Source organism: Trichomonas vaginalis, chromosome I (genome assembly GCF_026262505.1).
Source record: "Trichomonas vaginalis G3 chromosome I, whole genome shotgun sequence".
Lineage (NCBI taxonomy): Eukaryota > Parabasalia > Trichomonadida > Trichomonadidae > Trichomonas > Trichomonas vaginalis.
In genome coordinates, this window is record NC_067203.1 from 16,192,292 (window position 1) to 16,205,543 (window position 13,252).

The 13,252-nt window shown below is 32.5% G+C and overlaps 5 protein-coding genes across 5 annotated transcripts; 1 reads left to right on the forward strand and 4 right to left on the reverse strand.

Moving 5' to 3' along the window:
- Nucleotides 1–72: 72 nt before the first annotated feature.
- On the forward strand, nt 73–1,084 carry TVAGG3_0995670 (oxidoreductase protein; the record flags this gene model as incomplete). The annotated part of the gene is made up of 1 exon (XM_001310754.2): nt 87–989. One exon carries the CDS (start codon nt 87–89, stop codon nt 987–989), a length of 903 nt encoding a protein of 300 aa, XP_001310755.1.
- Nucleotides 1,085–1,345: 261 nt separating this feature from the next.
- On the reverse strand, nt 1,346–5,474 carry TVAGG3_0995680 (uncharacterized protein; the record flags this gene model as incomplete). The annotated part of the gene is made up of 1 exon (XM_001310755.1): nt 1,384–4,392. The coding sequence occupies one exon, from the start codon at nt 4,390–4,392 to the stop codon at nt 1,384–1,386; it is 3,009 nt and encodes a 1,002-aa protein (XP_001310756.1).
- A 270-nt stretch (nt 5,475–5,744) lies between these two features.
- On the reverse strand, nt 5,745–8,150 carry TVAGG3_0995690 (armadillo (ARM) repeat-containing protein family; the record flags this gene model as incomplete). The annotated part of the gene is made up of 1 exon (XM_001310756.1): nt 5,745–8,150. One exon carries the CDS (start codon nt 8,148–8,150, stop codon nt 5,745–5,747), a length of 2,406 nt encoding a protein of 801 aa, XP_001310757.1.
- Nucleotides 8,151–8,218: 68 nt separating this feature from the next.
- Nucleotides 8,219–10,113, reverse strand: TVAGG3_0995700 (major facilitator superfamily transporter; the record flags this gene model as incomplete). The annotated part of the gene is made up of 1 exon (XM_001312251.2): nt 8,739–9,854. The coding sequence occupies one exon, from the start codon at nt 9,852–9,854 to the stop codon at nt 8,739–8,741; it is 1,116 nt and encodes a 371-aa protein (XP_001312252.2).
- Nucleotides 10,114–10,858: 745 nt separating this feature from the next.
- Nucleotides 10,859–12,386, reverse strand: TVAGG3_0995710 (auxin efflux carrier component 1B-related family; the record flags this gene model as incomplete). Its single annotated transcript, XM_001310758.1, has 1 exon — nt 11,032–12,375. One exon carries the CDS (start codon nt 12,373–12,375, stop codon nt 11,032–11,034), a length of 1,344 nt encoding a protein of 447 aa, XP_001310759.1.
- Nucleotides 12,387–13,252: the final 866 nt, after the last annotated feature.

The following is a 13,252-nucleotide window of genomic DNA, read 5'->3' on the forward strand; positions in this document are numbered from 1 at the left end:
CAATTATCCAAGGGCGAATATCCAGAAAATTTTTATCCCTCACAATTTTATTTCAGTAATGAAAGAAATTAGTGACTTCACTTTAAATGAATCGTATTCCAACAATCGGCCTTGGAACATGGAAATCACCACGTTCAGAAGATCTCATCAACGCAATTGTTTATGCCGTAAAAGAAGCAGGCTACGTCCACATCGATTGCGCTGCAGTTTATGGCAACGAAGATATCGTTGGCCAAGCATTCAAGAAGCTTTGGGAATTAGGCATCAAGCGTGAACAGCTTTGGATTACATCCAAATTATGGAATGACAAGCACAAACCAGAGCAAGTTGAACCAGCATGCCGCCAAACACTCAAAGATCTTGGTCTTGACTATCTTGATCTTTATCTTGTTCACTGGCCATGCCAATTCCATCCACCAGAGGTTGCTGAAAAGGAAGGAACCTTCGATCATACAACATCTATTGTTGACACATGGAAGGCCATGGAAAAGCTTGTTGAACTTGGTTTAACAAAGCGCATTGGTGTTTCAAACTTCACAGTTAACCAATTAGAACGTCTTAAAAACTCTGATATCAAGATCAAGCCATACACAGATCAATGCGAATTCCACATTTACATGCAACAAGCACCACTTAGAAGATATCTTCATGAAGAAGGTATCATCTTAACTGGATACTCTACATTAGGTTCTGCAGACTCTAAGATCCCAGATTCCCCAGTTTTACTGAAGGATGAAGTTCTCAACCAGATTGCCACTGAAACAGGAAAGACAGTTGGCGAAGTTGCACTTAAGTTCCTTCTTACTATCGAGCCAGGTGCTTCTCTCCTTGCTAAGTCTATCACTCCAGAAAGAATCTACAAGAACAATCACTTAGATTTCGAATTATCTCTTGACCAAGTCGAAAGACTCAAGAAGAGAGAAAGATTCTTCAGATACGGTGATGCTAGAAGAACATGGGGTGGAGACACATTCGGTGATGGATGGTAAATTATTATAAACATCTTTCTTATTTTGAACTATTTCAAAATTATTTTTATGAACTTTTTATCAATGGAAAATATTAATTTTTATAAGCTTCACTCTATTGTATGTTCACAAAATAGATAAGTTAACATCATTCATATGCTAAATTCGAAATATTCACATAAATTTCAAAAATTATTTTGATAATCTAATCGATTTCATGGATATGAGTATTATAAAACATTTTGTTAAAAAATTAGATGTTCATTTTAATCCAGTTTTCTGATATGGCTCGAAATTAAAATTCCAACTTTATTTCCAATTTGATTATTATAATACTAAGGCTAAAGAATATTTAACTTTTAAACTCATAATAAATAAATAACTTTACATTTATAACAAAAAAAATAAAAATAAATTAAGAATTAATAAACAAAGAAAGTGAATTTCCATCAGGAAATACCATATACTCAATCTCTCTTCCGAATATATAAGCTTTCTGTAATGTATCAACTTCTATTTCACTGTTTGATATCATTTTGATGACTCTCCAATCAACAGCAACTCCTCCAACTTTTGAGTATTTAGTCAGTGCATTTGCTGTTGGAAGAGAAGGAGACATAACTAACAAACCATGGATAGTTGTTCTATTAACTAAAACGAAAGCTCCATCACTTCCTGAGACACCAACTCTTACGTCATCTCTTTCAGAAAGGATGTGCAAAGTGAAAGAAATCGCATCTTTAAAGTGTTGGTTGTCGCATGAAAATGTTCCATAAGTAGTGAAAACGAAGTTGAAACTCCATTGGAAATTATTATATGAAAACATTGTTCTGTATCTATCAGCGAATTCCTTCATTTTGTCTCCAAATTGTTGGTTTTCAACTACATCACTAGCATCAGGGAAATAAACATCAACAGAACAAACAGATTCGGCGTAAGTACATCCATCTTTGTTTGTCGAAACAGATGAAGGGAAGAAACTGTCATTCAATGTTGCCAATTGTTTAGTTATCCTTGTAAACTCTGCTTTCAATGCGTGCATTGTCGTAATATCTTTAATTACGGTGATTTTCATCGATTTCTTTACATTTGGAATGTAACTTCTCGCTGAAGTTGTATCGATCTTGAAGTGCTGTGTTTGGCCACTTGGAAGAACTCTTTGTGTTGGTAGTTCTCCAAGAGGTTGACCAATAATAATCGATTCAGGGAAGAAATTCGTAGCTGCCCAATTCGCGGAAATAACAATTCCTTTCGAATCTGTCGCGAAAACTCCAACTGGCATCGCTTTGAGCGCTCTTGTTGAGATTGTTTCGTGCGGGAAAGGAATACACTTCATTACTTTTCCATCATCCCATGGAACTTTCTCTGGCAAAGTGTTTATGAACCTTGCGAAAAATTTTACCGCGTTGTGGACTTTTATGATGGAATTCGTGCAGAAAATGAAGGTAAGAATGGAGAAAACCACGAAAAGAAGAGTAAAAGAGCTGTATAAGTAGGCAACTCCTTCTTCCCATTTCCATGAATTTTCCATTTCAAGAGAGAACAGCAAAGTTTCGTTCTCCTGTCTATGGGAAGCTTGAATCTTGAGACAAGAGATCAAAAGTGAAGGGTTCTTGAGGACATCTACGCTGTCAGTGATCAATTTTGTCAAAGCTGAGTTAGTTACGAGGTATTTGGCGCCTTCTTTGTCTCTTGTGAGCCTCAAAACTTCAGGGGATTCTATGTAAATAAGGTAATTCGGGGCTAAATCTCCGGATGAATTGAAATCTTCCGTAAAAATAGGGAAAACTATGCCTAAAATTGCGCCACATTCCATTCTGTAGTAGTCCAGATGCTCCTTGTAATCTCTGTTTTCTTGTGTTGCGAGGGAACTTGCGGTTAATGTGAGTAATGTCGCAACTTTGAGGGAAGGAAGTGATGTACAGGCCATGATAAATTTGTATCTCGCATAAATGTGGCGAGAAACTAACAGTGAAATGCCTGAACAACAAAATGCGAAAAAGAAACTGCAAATTATAGAGATAAGATGGGATAATAATTGCCTGGTGAAGAAGTTAATGAAAGGAGTATCAGATTTGAACCTCTTCGAAACGTTGTTGGGAGAATTTGAATTTGATTTCAAAATCTGGTTGACAATTTTCTTCTTTAGAAGCAAAGGCTGAGAGAACAATAGCTTAAATTTAATATGCAATGAAATATGAATGCCAATGAAACAGACCAACATCACTCCAAAGGAAATTTCAAGGACAAGGAAGATAACTTTAGTGGATTTCTCATGAGAAACAATCAGACTATGATATCCATCAATTAAACTATATCCTCTGTGGAATAAATAATCTGTTAAAAATTGTAATGTATTTGTAACTAATGTGAAGTTTCCTGATTGAACTATTTGCTCGTATGAATAATCTGGAAGCATGTAAACTACTTTATGAGCAGCAGCCATCATAGATTTGAAATTAATATAAATATTTGGCTGAGTTTTGAGCCAACTCTTGGTATTGAAGTTGTGACTCTCATTAACAGTTGTTTCATTGAGTAGTTGATGGATTGAATCGTAACTTATTGAAACATTATTTGTTTTGTTCAAAAATATGTCCCAAAAGAACTTCTCGATGGTGGAATAAACATAAGTAAATTGGTTGATCTCATAAAAGCTCTTTGCGTCCAGTTTGTAAATGAATCTTGAGTATAAAAATCCACTCCACACGCAAATACCAAAAGGAACAATGATCGTTAACAGAGTTATGATGAACTCAGCTAATGTGTACTTATGGCCGAATTTCTCGCCTCTTTGGGAATATAATACTTTGTCAGGATTCAAAAATGGTTCATTCTCTTGATAAGAAGTACTTCCGAACTGGTTGGCGTTCAACTTGAATTTTCCATTGACGAATTCAGCATCGTCCATCGCAATCCACTCATAAGAACGAACTCCTTCTTGAACAGACGAAATCGTGACGTCTTTTAGCTCTTCGTACTCGCAACTGATCTTACTGATGAACATATAATATGGTAATCTGAAGAACTTGAACTGTTTCTCAAATTCTGACAAATTTTGATACAATTTTTTGAATCTTTCGACTTTTGTGTACATTTCGTAGACCATGTTCTGAGATAATGACGCGTTATCGTATAATATGTAGTTCCAGTACCGGTTCATTAGCTCTGTGACCGTTTCCAGGCTTTCAATATAAGAAAATTTTTGTAATGAGGTGGAATCATCATCGTTGTACTTACTATAGATATCCAATGTTAATAAGAAATAAAGTTCATTGAAGAAAGAACGTTTTGAGAGGCAAGAAAGTGATGAAAAGATATCTTGACGTTTTAATAATGTATTTGACTCAGAAATCGAAAGCGCGAAGAGGAAAAGATGGAGTTCTATCGCGTCCGGCCATTTTTCTCTCACTGCGTCGAACATTTCTGGAGTTATTGAAACATATTTTTGTCTTAAACCAATAAGACCATGAAAAACCGACGAAGATATCTTAGAATTCCTAATATTTTCAGGAGTGTATTCAAATTTTCTGGCTTTCCAAAACACAAAAAGTTGATATAACAAAGAAATGATTAACGACACGAAAATGAGGACTAGTCCTGCTAGATGTAAAGAGTAGAACGAGTATTTGTCGTAATAAGTGAGGATCGTCGTTAAAATACTGTTGAAAAACATATTTAATGAGAGAAAATTCAAAACTATTCTCTGCATTAGCATGCAAGTGAAAGGTTTCTTGATGAAGAAGAAAACCAGTAGTCCAGAAAATATTACATACGTTAAAGATAAGTGTCGAAAATTTGGATATTGTTGAAAAATTTTGACAACAAGGGTAATTCCGAAAATAAATAGGAACTGGAAGCAGGCGTATGGATTTATTATAGATCTTTTCGTTTGAACTTTGATTAATAAGGCATCTCCGATAACTCCGATTAAAATTCCTGGAAAACAGTAGATGAAACATATAACTGATACCGCCCGGACACTTTTATTCGATACAATAACTGTTGGAGTTGTAATTGCAACGCATGCTGAACATAACGTGAAAATGAAGATTAAAATATGGAATAATCCTGGTAGAACTGCTAAATACGCTGTCATTAACTTATTTAAATACTTTGAAACGAAGAAATGTATAATACAAGCGTAATAAATCGTATAAAGCACTACAAGTACAACAGTTATGAATAAGTATGGTGAAATGAATAAGTTGCTATCAATTAAAGCGTAATCGATGGAAATAATATGATAAAAATCTTGAGCCCAAGATAAATAGCCTCTAACTCCATCTGGAACATCGACAGGGAATATGTCTATTACATAAATGAAAAGTATTGCGATTGTTGCTACTAGTATTACGCCTCTTACAAAGTCAGTTGATGAAGAATCATCATTAATCTTGCTGTAAAACGGTAGTAATGATTTGAACGCTCTCTCAGATGAATAAGTGAGAATAATAGACCTCTTTTTATTCGTCTGTTGATCGCGTTGTAGCTCTGTTATTGAACTCAAAATTTTTATATAATTTCAAGAGTAAATTTTTCAAAAATAAATCAATATTCAAAATAAGATAAGTACAACAAATGCAGTTCATCCATCAAAAACTTGATATCAACTGAATTTACGCTAAATTTTGATAAATCTTGTTAATTCAACCATAATTATATACCACAAAGCATATATTATCTATGTGCCGTTGATTTGTCAATTTACCTTATTCAAAAAAATTCAATTTCAAAATCAAACAAACAAAATTTAGCTTTAAAAAACAAAAATATTTATATATACTTCTGTAGTGTTTCTTCCATAAATGGGAAAGTAGCTTCATTATATTTATCAAATAATGTGGAATTGTTCATTTTTAAGTTCGATAGTATTCCGTGCAACTCCTTACATATATTTTCTAGTTTGTTTTCCTCAAAATCAATGCTATCAACATTGCTATTTTTTACATCTTGTTTAATATTCTCTGTTATGATGATTAAGTAGTTCAATTTTATGTCTTCGCTGTCAATGATTGGTAGAAGTTTCAAAATGGCTGCTGATTGCAAAAACTCGATTTTTTGATTAATCATTTCATAAAGCATTTGATAAATAGCAGTGGGATTACAAATTATTAATGAAGATATCAAATCATAGATTTTATCATTTGCTTCCCATTTTCCTAGATTATTCAATATATAATTATAAATATCTTCATTGCGAGTTGTCATTATTAGAGAATAAAGGCAATCGATTGCAATATCTTCATTTTTGCTTTCGAATTTAGCAGCTACATTGAATACAAAATCAATTAATTCGGAATAAAAATCATTAATTTCTTTCATTCGAATTAGAAGTGTTCTACAAAGGCATACGATACTTTCCATATTAAATTCATCATCAATATTAAATATTGGGTGAATGATTTCAAAGATATCATTAGAAAAAGTTGAAATTTTTGAAATCAAGAGCTCAATAAAGTCAATTAAACAACCTTTAGCAGAATACTCATCATCAAATTCATCATAAATTGACATAATTGAGCTGATAAAATCTATATAAATTAGTGAATTATCATCAATAAAAGCATTGATTGAATTAATGAAATCTTTGAAGTCTTCCATTGCGTAATCAATCATGTAAAAGTCTTCTTTTACATTTAAAAGTAAATCAGGTAACATTTGATTAACTCCACAACAAAACTCTTCCAAATATGGAATAATATATTCATTAAAAGCTCTTATTAATGTATTTGAATTTCGCAGCATGATATTTGATCCAAACATTGACAAATTATTAAGAAATATCTCTAAAATTCCTTCAATATTATCCTTGTAATTTTCAACAATCATTTTAACTGTTTCTTCTGAAGATTCTTGTAATAATGAACAAAATGCAGATAAAGCATAAAATCCAGTATAAATGTGTTCATCATTTATTGATTCTAAGCATGCACAAATGATTGAACTATCAAGTTCTATACCATGAATATGAGTTAATAATGCAAAATAACAGCTTTTTATTAATGGATCTTCTGACAAACATAATTCAAATGTTTGATTAATAAATTGAGAAACAATTTCTTTATTTATTTTATTAATAACTGTTATAATACCTTGTAAGTAAATTATAATATTATCTAATGACATATTTTGCTGTGCAATGTTAAAAAGAAGATCTGCATAACCAGGATATTTACATAAAGAAAATGATAAATATGCTGCAAGATTTTTTCTGTCATATATTTCGGAATCAAAAACAAAATTAGATAAAGCAAATTCTTTTGGATAATACTCTGCGAGATTAAAATCATATTCTGTAAATTCAAATGATGGTAAAATGAATTGAGTAATGATTTCTTCCATCGAAATGTGTTGAAAAATATCTGATCTTTTTAAACACCTTTTAATAAGACTAAAAGAATAATGTAATAATATTGCATTATTTGTTAATCGTGTAACTTCAATTGCTTTGTTTAAAATCTTAAAAACTTCTTCAAATGAAACAAAATCTTCATAATCAACAATTTGACTGTAAAATTTGAATGCAAAATGAACAAAATCTTCATCTTCAATATTCTCGTTATGAATTATGCTGTCAATTTGAGAAATCCAAAGAGATAATGAATTATGATCATATTGGAAAAATTCTGGTAAATTTAAAATGGAAATGTAACTGGCACATCTAAATAATAGTGTTTTGTCTGTAATTGATAATTCATTTATTGATTGTGTATAAATTTGTAAAAAATCTGTAATAAAACTAGGATCTAATTGAGGATCTGTATTAAATTTGAAATAGCTTAGTAGAGACCATACTAATGCAATCGATGGCAATGATATTTGTGGAAAATCTGGCCAATTTTCCGTGAAAAACAATTTTTGAACAACAATTCGGGAAATTTCTAAGATTGAAGGAATCAATTCGTATATTTTTGTCTGAAAAATATCAACAATCCATTGTTTGAGAATATTTGAAATTGAATCTTGAAAAATTAGCTGGATATTATCGAATAAAATTTGCTTAATTCTTATAACAGCTGCTGTCCGTAGTAATTCATCGTTCTTTGTGTTTGATATAATATTTAAAAAGCTTATTAAGACTGATTCGTTTAGTGGAAGAGAGAGTAATTGATTCTGTGCTTCAAATACTTCTTCATTATTTCCTCTAAATGAAACGAGGAGTAACTCCTCAATATTCATAAAATCAATAAAATGAAAAAAATTAAAATAAAATAAAAGTTTATAGACAAAATGGCACAAAAATGGCGCACTATAATAATATTACAGGTCTTTTAAATCGAAGGATTTTTTCAAATTTTTGGTTTCAATTCGCCTAATTTGATTGATTGGATATTCCAATGAGACAAGAGGATTTATGAAATGATTTGTCATACAATATCAATAGGAATACGTATGTCATCTTATTGTACAAGTTATGAAAGAAAAATTTCCAGTAGATGCTCAAGTTTCCAATGATTAAATTGAGATCTGATTTTAGATGTTTAAAAAAGTGACAAAGTTTTTTACCAAAACAATTCGAACCAACCATTGGATATCTTATGTACACACATCTGTTTGTTCTATTTTCTCTGAGCTTTTTTCAAATTTTTCTATGAGTCTGACAATTGAATTTATGAAACTCCTTCGGACTGTCTATAGACAATAAACTCTTAAGGAGCTACTGCATGGCCAAACGATATCGCCTTTTAAAATATTCATTGAGCTGATGTTTCACAAAACTTATTACTAAAATAATAACTAAATATTTTAAAATATGAAAGAAACATTTTATTGATATTGGTTATTACTCTCTAAAATTGAAGAACTCATATCTTTAACTGGCTCTGTAATCATGAACCAGCCAAAGAGTCCTCCCAATATAGAGAATGACGCAAAGAGTAAACAGGTGGCCATGTAGCCCATTCCGCCACTGAACTTTCCTGTGTCTGGATTCTTTTTGCCAGTCATGATTGGGAAGATAAAGATGACAACAAAAGTGAAAAGCTGATTCGTTGTACTGACTATCGAATTTCCAAGAGAACGAAGGTTCGCTGGGAAGAGTTCTGGAATGCAATACCATGGGACAGGTCCAAGAGCAACACCAAATAAGAACAAGTAGAGGCAGATGCAAATCAAAGCAATCCAAGATGGCCAGTCATAATTGTAGCAGCAGGCATAGACAATTAATGTTATTCCACATCCAAGGCATGATGCTGTAAACAATAACTTTCTTCCTAATTTATCAATCAGCATTCCGCCAATAAAGACTGCAATGACCATCATGAACATAGAAATTGCAGATGCAATGCCAGAATCCATTGGAACTTTGGATGTACGTAAGTTATCGTCGAGATTTGTAACAATTGCGTTAATTCCGCTAAATTGTTGGATAATCATGAGCATTACTCCAACAAAAAGCTTTCCAAGGTACTTCTTTTGGCATAAACTCTCTTTCGTTGCGCCAATTTCTTCATGATCAGCAATCATTGCGTGATGGCCTGTTTCTGGGCATATCCATATCAATAAGCAGCTCAAAAAGTTAAATGCTGCGGTGATAATCGGGATAATCCACCATTTGTAGGCTTGTTTATCAACATTTGCTGTCCAATTACCAGCTAAGTAAACTATGATGCATCCTGTGCAAATGCCAGTTTGTGCGAGATTGCCGAAGAATCCAGAGAGTCCTTCTGGGGCAACTTCTACAAGCATTGTAGGAGCGGTTGAAGAAATACCACCAATGGCTAAATCCATAAGCGCTCTCATTAAGATTAAGATCCAAAAGCGTGTCTGATTAGCAGTAAGCATTAAAAGATAAATTACACCACTAATGAATTGTAAAATGCAGAAAACTGGTCTTCTTCCAAGGTATTTAAGCATGAATGTAGCTATATATGGACCAAACATAGCAACTAACGATAGAATTACGTTGAAAATGTTGTTTGAATTTCTGGAGTATTCCAATATTTCAGGAAAAAGGGAACTAATGGAGAAGTAAAGCCAATAGTGAAACCAAAGTTTATGGAACCCATCATTATGATAAAACCATAAAGAACTTCCTTTCTGCAATAGTTAACACCCATAATCTTTTTTTGAATTTTGATTGAAATTGATGCTCCTCAATTCAATTTGTTAGCCAAGTAAAATTTGTGTATCAAAAGTTTTGTTATATCGAATAATTTTATTTCCTTTACAAACTCTTGCAAAATTCTCAAGAATTGAAATGGCATATTTTATTCGTTTGAAATGTATTCGTATCTTCATATGAAAATACTATAAGTAAGTATTGAAGAGTATAGATATGACTATAAATTTCATTAAATCTTATATGACAACTGAAAATGGTGAAAAACTATTCAGTTTTTTAAGCTTTTGCGGTTAAATTCTTTCGGATCTGTTACAACGTTAGGTACCTGCTACATCTATTATAGTTATTCGCATATATTTCCTTGAATTCTTCCTAATCAATTTAAAAATTGTTAAACCTTGAACCAACATACTCTATATTATTTACTTACATGCTAAATAAATGAACGAACATTAAAAGCCATAGATTTTACTTCGAGCCAAAGATTCAAAAAGTTAAAATTGGTAGGCAATGTTAGATTCATCTTACATGGTTGCCAGTTGAAGTAATATATTGCTTTTGTCTTTAAAAAATCGTATCATGTATTTTTAATGTCTTCTAAGATTCTGCACGTCAGACAAGAGAAATGTAAGTTTTGTGTTAAACGCATCTGATTATTAAATACACTATTACTCCGAATTAGGAATCGGAGTTTCCAAATGAATGAATTATAAATTCAAAGTCCTTCATATTCAAAAATATTTCAAATTATGATATTGTTTCAAGATATTGATCTTGATAAATGAAAAATGATAATATTATCAAAATAGAGAATTTATTTTAACACAAATGTCGAACTTAGAATCCACCACGAAGATGGAGAACGAGATGGAGTGATGATTTAGGAGATTGAAATATGTATCATTTAATATCCTATTTGGAGCAAAATTCCATTTCAGCTTTAAAATTTTACAAGGAAGAAAGAAAATTTCGGAATTTGAATGTTTTAGACGTTATTTATGGGAACATTCCTGTCTCATTAATGATAGCGATCCAGATCATATAAACTGGGAGGACACAAATCATGCCCCAATACATTGAGTATGTGATCATTGATGTCTTCCATCCAGCCTGGTCTGAAAGAGTATAAGCGTAAAGTCCGGTTGGAGCCAAATTGATGAGAATGAGGAATTTGGCAACTGTGTGGTCGATGGAAAGTGCCCAGCAGAAGGCCATGGCCAGAACTGGCTTGACAATGAAGTGAACAATGCATGAAGCAATTACATCAACGATTGGGCAGCCTTTGAATGGATGGTAAGCGATGAATATGCCTTGGCAGAAAAGACCAGCACAAATTGAGGCCTTTTCGAGATCGAATGAGAATGATTTTAAGAATGCTGGCATATTAACGTTTGTATACTTAACAGCGATACTCCAGAAGATACCAAGAATAGCTGCGATGTTGTGCTGGTTGATAAATGAGTAAATGAACCAGAATAATTTGGAATAACCGCGTTTAGCTGGTTTCTCTGGTTCTGCAACGTCTTCTGGCTTGATAACTTCCTTTCCTTCGTCAACTTTGACTTCTGGTGTTGAGCTTGATGAGTTCTCATCTTTGTTATCTGATTGTTTATCGGAGCTTTGTAAGTCTTCATGGGAATCTGATACTGAACGATTACCAATCTTGTCGAGTTTCTTCTGCTTTTCAACTTCTTTTGGCTCTTCTTTCTTCTCTTGAGCTGGTTCTTCATTTTGTGAGTCTGATTTTTGATCCTGGAGCTCCATAGCATCTTCTTCTGGTTCTTCTTGGACTTGCTCTTTGTTCTCCTTTGGTTCGAGTGGTACCTCTTCATCAGGAGGTGGATCTGTCATTTTATTGAACGATTCAACAGAATCTGGGATGTAAAGTAATACAAGAATCTGGTGGATAGAGTGAACACAAAGGGTTTGGACAAACATTGCTAAGCCAGAATAGTTGTTGAAGGATTGAGTGAATAAAATCTGTGAAAATGGATAGCCATACCAGAAGAAATCGGATTCAGTGAAAGCAATAGATGCCTCAATGAACTTTTCCATAATGGATTTGTTTGAACGGAAAACTATTGCATAAACATATGCGATTAAATGAAGGAAAACCTGAATAATAAAAGCATGGAGGAATGTCATCCAACTATCTTTGTTTAATGGGGTAGTAGCTACCTCATAAAAGAGCATTGTTGCAATTGGAATCATGAATAAAAGGCGGCGAACGCGTTTCATTGATTCTTCTGTGAAGAACTTGATGAATCCGAAAAAGGCACCTACACCCAAGGTTACATAAATAACCATAACGATCTGGAAGGAGTCCAGATACTTCAGCATTTGAAAAAAATTTTGATTCTCAGAAATAATTGAGAGTTGTGTGCTCACCAATTGAGAGGAACAGTGAACTTTTAACATAAATAAGGCAAATTAGTCTAGATTTAATATCTCAGTTGTGGGGAAACGATCGTTCAATTTTTGAGAAATTTTTCGCGGCCAACCCATTCAATAAAGTGATAATTCCAAAAATAATAGACACCAGTGTCGAATTGGAATAGAGAAATAATTTTTCAAATAAAAATCGCTGATGATTTAGTTGAAATCTCCTGTAACACCTCTGAAAAATAAAATTGAATAAGCTCTATGAAATTTTTCAAAAAAGTGACGCTTTGAACTTTCTCTAAACATCATTCGATAAATGACTTAAATTATAATGAATAATTATTGCCATTCATGCGTATCATTACTTTTCAATATTATTTTTGTCATTGCTCGCACATTTATCAAAAATAATTTCTAACTCATACAAAATCAAGCGTTCTGATAATATCTTGCATTTCACACAATATGTATATATGATGGCATTACGAAAATTCTTGAAAATGGATAATGATATTGACCTTTCATTGATAACTTGTCACTTTAGGTTATTGATATATCAGCCAAAACAACCTATTGAAATGCTTTTGATTTGAGTTGTTTATGGTCTCTGGATTCGATACTTTCAGATAAGAATCAAATGAATTAGGAATAAATGTGATTTTTATTAATGCACACAATATTTTATAAATATTCTAGATGATATTTAACAATAGAAAATATTTTTAATTTCAAAAAAAATTAATGAAAGAACAAATTCGTAATTATTTTAACACAACTCGAATAATAACAATTGTATGCAACATAGTGTTGAGTATAGCATCAGCATATGTGATGC